Source organism: Strongylocentrotus purpuratus, unplaced genomic scaffold (assembly GCF_000002235.5).
Source record: "Strongylocentrotus purpuratus isolate Spur 01 unplaced genomic scaffold, Spur_5.0 spur5_scaffold_14, whole genome shotgun sequence".
NCBI classification, from domain to species: Eukaryota; Metazoa; Echinodermata; class Echinoidea; order Camarodonta; family Strongylocentrotidae; genus Strongylocentrotus; species Strongylocentrotus purpuratus.
In genome coordinates this window covers 34809521-34821880 of record NW_022145599.1, presented here as the reverse complement: position 1 = coordinate 34821880, position 12360 = coordinate 34809521, and the positions used below count along the sequence as shown (strand labels likewise).

General features: G+C 39.6%; 1 protein-coding gene and 1 long non-coding RNA gene across 3 annotated transcripts; both read left to right on the top strand.

Annotated features, from left to right (window-relative positions):
• The first annotated feature begins 1002 nt into the window (after positions 1-1002).
• Positions 1003-3542, top strand: LOC115923764. The gene is made up of 2 exons (XR_004064074.1): positions 1003-1170; positions 3474-3542. It is a non-coding gene; the product is annotated as an uncharacterized LOC115923764 (long non-coding RNA).
• A 2721-nt stretch (positions 3543-6263) lies between these two features.
• On the top strand, positions 6264-11635 carry LOC105436751. 2 transcript variants are annotated; one of them, XM_030985058.1, is made up of 4 exons: positions 6264-6287; positions 9125-9293; positions 9660-9940; positions 10572-11635. In XM_030985058.1, the coding sequence occupies exons 2-4, from the start codon at positions 9157-9159 to the stop codon at positions 10730-10732; spliced, it is 579 nt and encodes a 192-aa protein (XP_030840918.1). In that variant the 5' UTR covers positions 6264-6287; positions 9125-9156; the 3' UTR covers positions 10733-11635. The 2 variants fall into 2 exon arrangements, with proteins under 2 accessions (XP_030840918.1, XP_030840919.1); XM_030985059.1 differs by lacking the exon at positions 6264-6287 and adding an exon at positions 7353-7536.
• The last annotated feature ends 725 nt before the right edge of the window (positions 11636-12360 follow it).

Sequence of the window (12360 nt, the reverse complement as noted above, 5' to 3'; positions counted from 1 at the left end):
ATTGCTAAAGAGCATCTGTGTACACAACTTTCCTCTCGTTTTTCTTGTTATTTCTTACATTTCAATGAATGAACATTTTTGTGGTAGAGTACTTGGAGAGTACTCCAATCATTGAAAAATTTGATCAATTTATATAGATTAGACCGTTAAAACTTGGTCAGCTTAAAAATAACCCTCCCCATGATTACCATAATAAGACTTTTCCCATGATTTTGATACATTTCGATGGATCTATTTCAATTCATATTTTATTTTCCATCAGCATTTTCAGTCAGCCTCTCATCCGGCGATCCCCCTTTACCTTGTTTTTATCGTGGAGTGTCGTATCTTCACTCCGAAGTGTGGCACGTTGACGAATGCACAACCTGTTCGTGTGATAACAGCACTTCAACATGCGTAATTGAACCTTGTCAACCGGCATTCTGCGTTGAACCCCTTAAACTGCCAGGAAGATGCTGCTTTACCTGTCCGTACAGTAAGTCTTCTGAGAGTCCCCCCCCCCCCACTCCCACCCGCCCTCTCATATGACCAAACCTTTGTAGGACTGTGTCGTAAATTCACTACTACAATACATACAACAAACTCCAAAATGGCAGCAGGATTTTTAATTGATTTAAATTTGCTAGTTTGCCTGAAACCGGCCTATTCAACTTTTACTGTCTTACAAATTTGGGGTTTCCAGGTTGATCCGGGGGGGGGGGATACGAAATTATCGCTATTTCCCTTTGTGATACTCTCTAACCCCCCTTTCTCCCCTAATTTTCTGCTATCTTCTCTTAACTTTGTTGGCCTCTCTTTTTCAAGATTGCGTCATCTTTTTTTCCCGAAGTGCTGCGTATATGTTATATCAGACACGAGAAATCAAATGTTTGAGCATCCAACGTTTATTCACCCCCCCCCCCCCCCCTTCTTTCCCCCTCTTTTTTTTGTATTATGATATTATGACTAGTCATCAAGTCCATTTCTTAAATCTTGATTCATATCAGACCTGGCAGTGCTTAATGTCAGCCCTACCATTCAAAGTCAACGCAATGTGACGAATAACGCTGACGCAACAATAGTTCTTGCGGTAGAAGTCAAATTTATAAATGCCCAAGACACGTCAGGACTGAGAGGTGAATCTCTCTGGGAGCTGTCTGCCTGGATTGCTCCTGTAAACACTACTCACAGGTATGTGAATACGATCTCCTTATAAAAAACATAGATGAAGAGTCATAACCTGCGCTAAAAAAAAAGTTTCTTTTATTACCGTAATGTACTTTTTGTTTTGCTTTTTACAACAGTATCTCCCATGTGTTTCAATTCATAACTTAAGCGTATGTTATCTTACATATTCAAATCAATTTTTTATTATATTATTGCAAAATTTAGTCCCGAAGTAAGTTAAACTTAAACTTATGTGTATCTTGCCTACCTTCTTGAATTAATTAATAGACGTATGCCCTTCAATCATGCAATTTTCTCACAACTGCACCAGGAGTATTAATTTTGACAGACAAGGCGCATTACAAATGTCTAGTATTATTATTGTTATTATTTTTTTTATTTTTTTTTTATTATTATTATTATTATTATCATTGTTATTATTATTATTATTATTATTATTATTATTATTATTATTATTATTATTATTATTATTATTATATTATTATTATTATTATTATTATTATTTGTATTTCTATTAATATTCGTATTCGATATTCCCCAGTTTTGTACGTAGGCCTTTATTCTACGATCTGTTTTGTAGATGTTTAATATTTACGTTTATTTATATATGTTATTCATCATTCTATATTGTAAACATGTTATCTTTACTCTTTGGACTACAATCATGTATCATACTTTTCAGGTGGGCTGTATCTAATACAGACCACCTTATATTTTTGTTAAAATCGCCTTTATTTATTATTATTTATTTATTTTTCTTATTTCGACCCACTTTTTTGTGTTCAAAATAATTTGAAAATGGCAAAATCAAATGTCTTAAAATTTGTCACACATATTGTATAGGCATATGAACAAAGCACAGCAAAGTTTTCAACCTTGACCTTGACTGATGACGTGATCTAGGCGCCATTTTGTGAAGTTTTCTGAAAATAAACTCTTGATCATATCATAACCAAAAGTGATTTTTCAATCATATTTATCATGATCAAGGTCAATATCAGTCCGGTCAATTTCAGGTCAAAAAACGCGCGCGTGCGCGTATGTCCGTGCGTCAGTGCGTGCGCAAAATTTGTAAATGCTCAAAATCGTCTCAAATTTATTTTGCATACGTTTCAGGTCATTTTAAGCATTTTATAAAAAATCGCGCACACGCGCATGCGGGCGCGTTTACGCGCGTAACACCATTACACAACAAAGAATCGCTATTTTTTTTCTATTATGATATTTCTCATATTTTTTCGAACAATTTGATATAATGTTTATCTCTTTATGACCATTCATAACAAGATGAGCGTCCATTCAAGATAAATGTCCGTGCGCGCGAGCTCTTGTAATACATAGCATATATGGGCAAAAACATGCCTATAGAAATTCTATTATAGCTCTTTGGGATGGAACTGGACCCCCAATCTTTTTTCATATTTTGATAGAGAATGAGTCGGAAATATGATTTAATGTCTCATTTGGCTATTAAAAATATTTAGACATCATCATAATGGCCTTTGACCTAAAAACAGGAATTTGCATATTATGACATCAGCATATTTATGGGAAATTGATTGTACCTCTGTAAATATTGATCAATTTTCTTCCAAATTTCGATATGTTGTAGTTAAGATAAATTTCTACAAGCTCAACAATCACCATTTTTCATTTTGATGACGTCATCAGAGTGAAAATTTCGATTAAAGGGCACATATAAGAAAGTTTTTAAATTGCGTGTTATGCCTATAGAAGGTGAATTTCGTTCACGTCATGAATCTACATGGTATTGTTTTTTAAGAATTTTAAAGCAGTATCTCGCTTATTTATGCTCTATTTTGTCTCGAATTTTAGTTGACCAGCCCACCTATACTTGTTCCAAACAAATATTATATGTCTAGTTTTATTTGTATTAATAAAACCCGATTTGAATCGCGTTGTCAGTACAGAAACTCGGGAATGAAGGCCATTCTTGTCGCGTTATTATCATTGCATTTGCTAGAGAAGTGTATTTTTTAGTTAGTTTATTTATTGAATTCGTTAATAACTTTCATTATTGATTAAATCATTAGTTAATTCATCTATTTATTCATCTATTTATCTATCTATTCATTTACATATTAATTATTATTCGTTTATTTATTTGATTATTTGTTAATTGTCGGATGGTTCGGCGTTACCTGAGCCTGGGATGGGAAATTCAAAGTTAATCACTGTGATCCCCGCTCAAATCAAGCCAGTAGATGCATACAACCAGGTCATATACCAGTAATACTAGTCAGTATGTGAATTGTTCATTTTGCATTCACTTTGGTCATTCTCAGTCACACCAGGATAGGTTTCACCGAGCAAGTTCTCAATGTTGATCAGGCATCGCAGAGGTACATAAAAAAAAATAAAAAACTCATCTTCCTGGACGTCGTGTATACCTTCGTTGCTCCGTCTTTAAACTGCGGCGAGGCCAACGTCTGTGTTGAGCTGAAACGTGGAAGAAATGCAGTAACATACGATGGTCTTCCTTTCCATTTTAGAAGTTTCCCCATAAGGTCTACACCGTTGATTGGCTGCACTTCACTATGTACTGGTAAGAAGTAGGCCTAGCTATGGGGGCTAAAGTTGAAGGGGCGACTGGCAGGGAACGACGGGGAGGGGGATACACAGATTATTGGGTGGGCTGAATAGCCCCGGAAGCAGTATTAAATTCACTTAAATCTGCTATATTTTGCCTGATTCCGGGACTCTTCAACTATTACTTTGTAACAAATTTGGGGTTTCCAAGTTTATCGGGAGGGGATTGGCACAACAAAATCCTTATTTCCCTGGCGCTCTTGTCTAACATCTTCATTCCTACTCGTCTATATTTATATCTTTATATAACCCAGCCAGCTCTGCACCGATGATTGGCTGCACTTCATTATGTAATGGTAGGAAGTAGGCCAAACTATGGGGGCCCGGGTAAAGGGCGACTTACAGGGAAGGGGTGGGGGACACAAGGTTTATCGGATGGGTAAAATGGTCGGACCTAACAATGTTAACATTGATTAGTTCAGTTCAGTTCAGTTCATTTATTTCAATCATAAAACCTTAACATAATATATATACACAAGTAACATGAAACAATCATAATATGACAATTTTTGAGTTAAGAAACTGGAGACTAAAAAGGAAGTTTGAAAAACTTGTAAGTATAATAGTCCCCTGACATAAATAATAAATAACGAGATTACATGGTTGTACACGTTACTACGACAATAACGATATATAAATAAGATACTACACATTATAGATACACACCGATGAACACACACACCATACACACACACACAAAGCATGGTACATTGCAAGGTAGAACGAGTTAAAAGAAAGAGTTAAGGGAAATAAGAAGAGACCATTACTGTCTCTTCAATAGAACTTTAAAGGATGATATAGTTGTGCATACTGTTGGCTTATCAGTTAAATCGTTCCAAATACGGGGACCATATATGTCTAAAAGAGTAAAGCATTAACTGGGTAGAGACCTTTATATAATGATATTTGATACAGGAACGAGTATTATATGATTGAACTGATTTATTAAGGATTAACATTTGACAAACTCTTTTAGGTACATAATTATTATAAACATCATACATCATAATGGTACTTTTAATTGTATGTATATCATAAATATCGAGTGTTCTTAGGCGAAAAAACAGAGGACGTGAATGAGTTTGATAATGGGAATTGGTACATATTCTTAAAGCTTTCTTTTGAAGTTTATAGAGAGGTTCTAATTTAGTTGTTCCCACACCGACCAAGGTGATATTACAGTAATGTAAGTAAGGCAAAATTAAACAATTATACAACATCAACAATACTTTTTCAGGCAGAAATATACGTAATTTACAAAGAACACCAATGTTTTTAGATATTTAGTTAGTTATATACAATCAATGATTATGTATGGGCATTAGCCGTTCGACCTCATAATTTGGGGAGGGGATAGCCTACTGTGGTGGAGGCATGAGATTCTTGCACTTATTTTCTACACTTTGGAGGCTTAAGCCCCAAAGGCTCACCCCGCTCCCTAGAGCCGCTTATAGTTCAATGTGTTCTAACATCCCCTTTTCATATTTCCACATCCCCTCTCCGTCCCCCCCCCCCCCCCATATGATTGGTGGGTATGTCTCCCTGGAGTTACGCCATACATTGTTAAAGATAAACTTGAGTACTGGTAACGCGATTGCATTGTGAAAGAAAAGGTGTGGAATGGATCAGAAAAGTTAATCATAAAGCATGTAAGTAATGGTGTGTAATGCAAGGTTCTAGAGTCATCAAAATCATCATAAATTTGGCAGAGTCTTGGTAAAGTAACAATCACTTACACAGATAGATGTATATGGAAACAACACCATGGTGTCGGGGCTAGTACTACCTGATTTACTTATCTTTCTATGCTCATTACTCACCATATACATTTTCTTCCAAAATTGTTTGGCACATGACATTTATTTGTAATCTTGAACATTCAGTGTAAGTTTCGTTAGATTCTGTGAAAATTCATTTTCTTTTTTCCAGAACTCAAGTTTATCTTTAATGAGCGCAACAAGGGTTCATTCGCAATGAGTCCTTTTATCTGGCTTTCATGATATCCCAATATACCATTGTTTTTTTTATTTACAATCTTCCATGTTTGTGTTTTACCATTATCATTTATAAATATGTCGATTTTTTTTTCACCTTCAGAGATTTAAATTCGATTTTAAAAAAAGGCTCTCCTAAAATATGCATCGGAATCAGTCTAGACTGTACTCCGATTAACCCTCGTCTGCTTTCTGAGTTCTGTCCTTAACTTCCGGTCTGGATCCCCCCCCCCCCCTCCTTCTCTCTCTCTCTCTCTCAAAAACTATAGTTTATTGACCCGGTAGGAAATAGCTAACGATGTCATTATACTCTAACTTTTTTAGGCGCGACACATATATCCTTGTGTGGATACGGGAGGAAAACATTTGCACGAAGATGTCTGGCAACGAGATCCGTGCCACACTGAACTTGTACTTTAAAACGGAACAGCTGCGTGTACTACAAAGGAATGCCCCGATCCTGATTGCAACAGCCTGTGAGACTTGAAGGCGAATGCTGTCTATCCTGCCCATATCGTAAGATATATCCTGAAGTTTTTAAGCCTAGTTTACATTTGGCCTGCGATTAGTCTACTGAGTATCCTGCCCGTAACCCTTTTCCCTTGCGGCCTCCGTGTGGAGGCAGGAGGCGACCGTGAGATTTTCTCACGGATTCACGGCTCCGCGACCTCTACAATTTTGATTCGTTATTTCGTAGCCCGTAGACATGTCGTAGGTGGAATGCATAATCCCGCACGGGCATCGCGCGGAGGCCTGGCGCTGATCGTTTAGCAAACACACGATTTTCGGTGAACATGGGGGCAAAAAAAAGTTTCAAAACGGCAGGGCGGCTGCGCGGTCACCGCGCCTTATCCCCGCAACTTCTGCACGGGCTCCTTACGATTTCCGTGCGGAGGCTGCGGAGACTGCACGGTAACTGCACTGAACTTTCTCGACTTCCCTACATTCTCCGAGCATGCAGCCTCTGTACGAGTTTGCCCCGGCCTGCCTCCGAGGGCTAATACGAAAAGTGGCACGATGCTCGTAGATAATGTAAACACAAACATCGTAGCCGGTAGCGTCCTACCAGGGCATGTCTCCCTGGTCCTACGATGCCCAAAATATCGCACGAAAATTCAAAGACCAATTGTTGAACGGCGCCCGGGGCAAATGTATCTAGGCAAGGTAACACATTATTATGAGGGATTGAAATATTTCGCCTCCTGACTCTAAACTAGAGATGTATATTAATGTTGACAGTGGGGGGGGGGGGGGCGTAAAGTTAATCGCCCGAATGTGAACTTCCAGTTTTTTGTTGCGCCGACGCCGATGGGTCATGGCAGGGTCTGCGTGAGTTCCCGAGAGCTATAAAATCAGCCAGACCTCGAATATTAAGCAGTCGATATGTCTTATATATGCCAAATTGACAAAAATCTACGAAGAATTCTTACCTTATCCTTTTATTGAGTAAAGATTGGTTAAAACTCTCGGAAAATTGTCCCTTTTTCGATCGTTGCCTCTGCGCTCGCTCAAAAACTATAGTTTATTGACCCGGTAGGAAATAGCTAACGATGTCATTATACTCTAACTGTTTTAGGCCGACACATATATCCTTGTGTGGATACGGGAGGAAAACATTTGCACGAAGATGTCTGGCAACGAGATCCGTGCACACAATGTACTTGTAACAACGGAACAGCTGCGTGTACTACAAAGGAATGCCCCGATCCTGATTGCAACAGGCCTGTGAGACTTGAAGGCGAATGCTGTCTATCCTGCCCATATCGTAAGATATATCCTGAAGTTTTTAAGCCTAGTTTACATTTGGCCTGCGATTAGACTACTGAGTATCCTGCCCGTAACCCTTTTCCCTTGCGGCCTCCGTGTGGAGGCAGGAGGCGACCGTGAGATTTTCTCACGGATTCACGGCTCCGCGACCTCTACAATTTTGATTCGTTCGTAGCCCGTAGACATGTCGTTGGAATGCATAATCCCGCACGGGCATCGCGCGGAGGCCTGGCGCTGATCGTTTAGCAAACGCACGATTTTCGGTGAACATGGGGGCAAAAAAAAGGTTCAAAACGGCAGGGCGGCTGCGCGGTCACCGCGCCTTATCCCCGCAACTTCTGCACGGGCTCCTTACGATTTCCGTGCGGAGGCTGCGGAGACTGCACGGTAACTGCACTGAACTTTCACGACTTCCCTACATTCTCCGAGCATGCAGCCTCTGTACGAGTTTGCCCCGGCCTGCCTCCGAGGGCTAATACGAAAAGTGGCACGATGCTCGTAGATAATGTAAACACAAACATCGTAGCCGGTAGCGTCCTACCAGGGCATGTCTCCCTGGTCCTACGATGCCCAAAATATCGCACGAAAATTCAAAGACCAATTTGTCGAACGGCGCCCGGGGCAAATGTAATCTAGGCAAGGTAACACATTATTATGAGGGATTGAAATATTTCGCCTCCTGACTCTAAACTAGAGATGTATATTAATGTTGACAGTGGGGGGGGGGGGGCGTAAGTTTATCGCCCGAATGTGAACTTCCAGTTTTTGTTGCGCCGACGCCGATGGGTCATGGCAGGGTCTGCGTGAGTTCCCGAGAGCATATAAAATCAGCCAGACCTCGAATATTAAAGCAGTCGATATGTCTTATATATGCCAAATTGAAACAAAATCTACGAAGAATTCTTACCTTATCCTTTTATTGAGTAAAGATTGGTTAAAACATCTCGGAAAATCCGAGACACTGTCTGTTTATCTTTGCCGGAAAAAGGACTGAAATTTTCGATCAGTTGGGAATCGCAGACAAAAAGCACTTTATGGTGTCTGCGCTCGCTCAAAAACATTTTTTACACGTAAATCAATGGGATCGCAGCAAAAAAATGGGAATGGCTAAAATCACGACTCCAATTTCGACCAAGCAGATGGCTGGATTTCTTAAGTAAGGTATATAAATAAATACTACATCGCCTCCCGAATAAGAATTGACGGGTGGCGTAATGGTTTTCCTATTTTGTTATGTGACACGATAAAACTTGTACCTTTAAACAAAAATATCAAGAGCGGTTCCAGAAGATTTTTTTTGGGGGGGGGGGGGGGGCTTTGGGAAATTGGAGGTTCTTGCATTCCCCTTCTACATATACCATGCTTATATTTACGTATAATTAACATACATAATTATATGATATTAACATGTAGGCCTATTTTATTTCCAATTCCGAATGGTTTATTTTTGGAAAACGGCACGCAGTGCACTTTTTACTTGCCTATTCTTTTGGTAGCCAAGTATCGCATAACCTCCTTAAATCACTTCGTCATTATTCCTTCTCTCTCTCTCTCTTTCTCTCTCTCTTCCATCCTATTTATCCAAGATGTAAGGGTGAGGAGAGTGTCACCGTTTGTCATGGCACGTGGAGACCAATTCCACCTTCGAGTCTTGATCACCATCCATGAAAGCCAGCACACTACAAATGTTACAGGGATAAATCTGTGGAAACTTAGTGCCTGGGTAGCCCTTGATGAGACTAACACTGGCAAGAGGTAAGATATGCCGACAACATTAATACTTCAAAGTTTGTCTGTTATTGGAAAAATTAAACTCATATGAGATAGCAATGCCCAATGAGAGTTAACTGTATGCCTAAAATCATCAAACTTACCCGGCAGCGACCAAGAATGACGGAAAAGGTTTTTTTATAAAATATAGAACCTCAACAAATTCGAAAAGTTCTCAAGAACTTAGTTCCTTGAAATGTGAAAAGCGAATACAAGACATTATATAGTTAATACGTCACCAGACTGTTCGCGTTTAAAATCACGCCGCGGAACAAATGTTAGTTGGTAAGACATTGTTACTCTACATTTGCCTCTTTCCACCCAGGTTTAGTAAATATATATACTCCTCAGATATGACTATAAAGAACAGATTCTAGATGATACGCAGAGGTCACAGCAGTACGTGAAAGGCGAGATACCGGCGTTCGCTGTTGATTTCGGCAGTGCAGACCCTGCTGTTGCTTGTGGCAGTGCCTTCTATATCTGTGTTAGATTCGACATGGACAGCGACTACCAAACGGAGCATGATCGTGGCTTTGAACTCTCAGGACTTCCTGATAACTCATCACTCATCGGTTGCACGTCTACCACGATCTCTGAAGAGAAGTGCAGTACCGTAGACAAACCTGATGGTACGTAAAATCAGCACAGGCAGGTCACCTGAGGGCGCAATTAGGAATATAACTGACAACCCCACCCCCCCCCCCCCTTAATAACCACATTTTGAAGTGTCTTCTGAGACCTGGTACATGAATGTGCTCAAGAACATTACAAGGGGGTGACACACTTTTTGATGTGAGACTTAACGTATGTCAGACTGTTTGTAATACTTGGCACGGAGCGCTTGTGCTCCACTCTCCCTCTTCAAAAGAAAAACAGACAAATAACCTGCCACTGCGTAAAATGATTTGTTTTGTAAATACATATCTGGACCACCAATCTCGTACATGGGTCCCTCTAATTCGAACTCACTGCTGCCTTGTAATAATGTTGGAAATGTCTACTCTCATGGTGAAGAATGGAAATCGAATAAATGTTCACCGTGTGATTGTGATTGTGGATGAGTGGATACGTCGCCGGACTGTCGATCACAAGGTCCGCGGTTCGAGTCCCGCCACGTCACTAATGTCCTTTGGCAAGAAATTGGTCTATATTTGTCACTCTCCACCCAGGCGTTGAATTAAATACTTAATGCAGCTATTTATTCAAACTTGTGCTATATCTTTTAACAATATATGTTAATTCTTTACTCTCTTTCTATAGAATCTCCTGTCAAGCCTGATGTGTGGATACCGCTGGTGATATCGACGATCGTTCTCGTTGTTGTCGTAATCATCGTCCTGGCCGTTGTGTACTTGCGTCGTCGGAAAAAAATCGAAAACCCGACAGATTGTGATGCCCACCAGATGACTTTTACAGAATAATTGTATAATTAATTCTTAAACAGGGAACTTCATGGTTTCTGTGTTATGTATTTCTTTGAGGGAAAAAGATGTATTTAATTCTAACCAACTCCGCAAAACAGACCAGTTCGTAATGGTAATAATGACCCCAAATATCCACAGATCTTATACCAATGGAGTAGTCCCGCTTCGTGCATTTTGGAAAAATCATCGCCAAATTAATAGATTTAATTCATGTATACCGTTTGTTTGCTGTCTTGTGAAGAATAATTCCAACAGTGTTCCATACAATTATGTTGCCATAGGTGCATGAATGAATGTTTAATACATAACTCTCACCGTTGGGTTTTACAATGTTGGTACTAATTACATTTAGCTTATTGCTCAAGAAATGACAATCTGTCAAAGTCGTGATATCTTAAATAAGAGTAAAATCTGTCAACAAAATAGGTTTATTTAAACTCAAATTTGGTAATCCAAATCGATCAGAAATGCCAGTGGTGGATTCAGGGGGCACCAGAGAAACGTGCCCCTCCTCCTCCCCAAGTGATGCGGAGGAGGAGTTTTGGGCCGATAACTATTTTTTTGTTTGTGCGTGTAAGAGGCTTTTAATACGGACTTTACGGAAGTAGCCCCCGTCTCCCCTCGGCAATAATCGGGCAAAAAAATCTTAATTTTGGGCCGAAAGGTAAATCATATTGCTCCGGTTGTCTCATTTTCGCTCGCTGGAACATTGCTAGCACAAACCACTGACCTCTACCTCCTTTACGGATCATCGCCTATTCCCGCCCGTGATAACGCTTGAAGTGGGCTCGCACGCGCGGCGGCCATTTTACACTTCCAAGAGCGATACGGCCCACTATACGTTACGTACTAAAAGGCTGTATTGTCTGACCGTTCATGAATATTCATGTTTTTGCTTACCTCGGCAAAATGCTTGCCTCTACTAAATGGAAAAATTAAGGTGGGGGATGGATGAAATGGACATAATGAACAAATCAGAACTGATCTATGGTAATTCATGCTTCTTATCCTTCGTGTGCTTGACTTATAACCTTACAATCGCGTGGTAAATTGAGTCCAAAGTTCGACTTGTTGTACATGTGTTATATAGGCAATGGCGAGCTTGCGAAATTACGGTCGGTGAACTTTCAAAAGTCAATGAGACATGAGGGTTCCAATGAAAGAGCTAGTGATAACGTACGTCGGGGTGGATGTGCTTTTCGTTTAAACAAAAAATGAATTTTTAACGAATTTTTTGTTGTAAAAGTCCATTGGCTAACGTATCAGGCTGCTGGCTCTGACGATAGGGGGCGTTGTCAAATGAGACTAAACGGAGCTATATGTAAAAGTTAAAAAAAGACAAAATTAAAGCAGCGCTGAAATAATTACTGTAGAGAATCCTCCGTTATTCTTTCTCAATAAGCCTAACATACAACCATTACCAATATTTAACCTGTAACATGCTTTTGTTTTTATATTTTTACCTCTGACATTATAACCTCTGAAGTTTTTAACTCTGACACTTTTACATCTGACATTTTTACCTCTGACAATTTTCCGCTGACAATTTTTCTTCTAACATATTTTCCTTTGAATGTTTGCCTCTGAAATATTTATTTCTTAATTGTTTACTTCTGACGTTAATA

Excerpts from the sequence above, each read along its gene's own strand:
- LOC105436751 (XM_030985058.1), top strand. The coding sequence starts at position 9,157 with ATGGCACGTGGAGACCAATTCCACCTTCGAGTCTTGATCACCATCCAT. Across the intron at positions 9,294-9,659 it reads GAGACTAACACTGGCAAGAG|ATATGACTATAAAGAACAGA; the intron begins GTAAGATATGCC and ends TATACTCCTCAG. Across the intron at positions 9,941-10,571 it reads TACCGTAGACAAACCTGATG|AATCTCCTGTCAAGCCTGAT; the intron begins GTACGTAAAATC and ends CTCTTTCTATAG.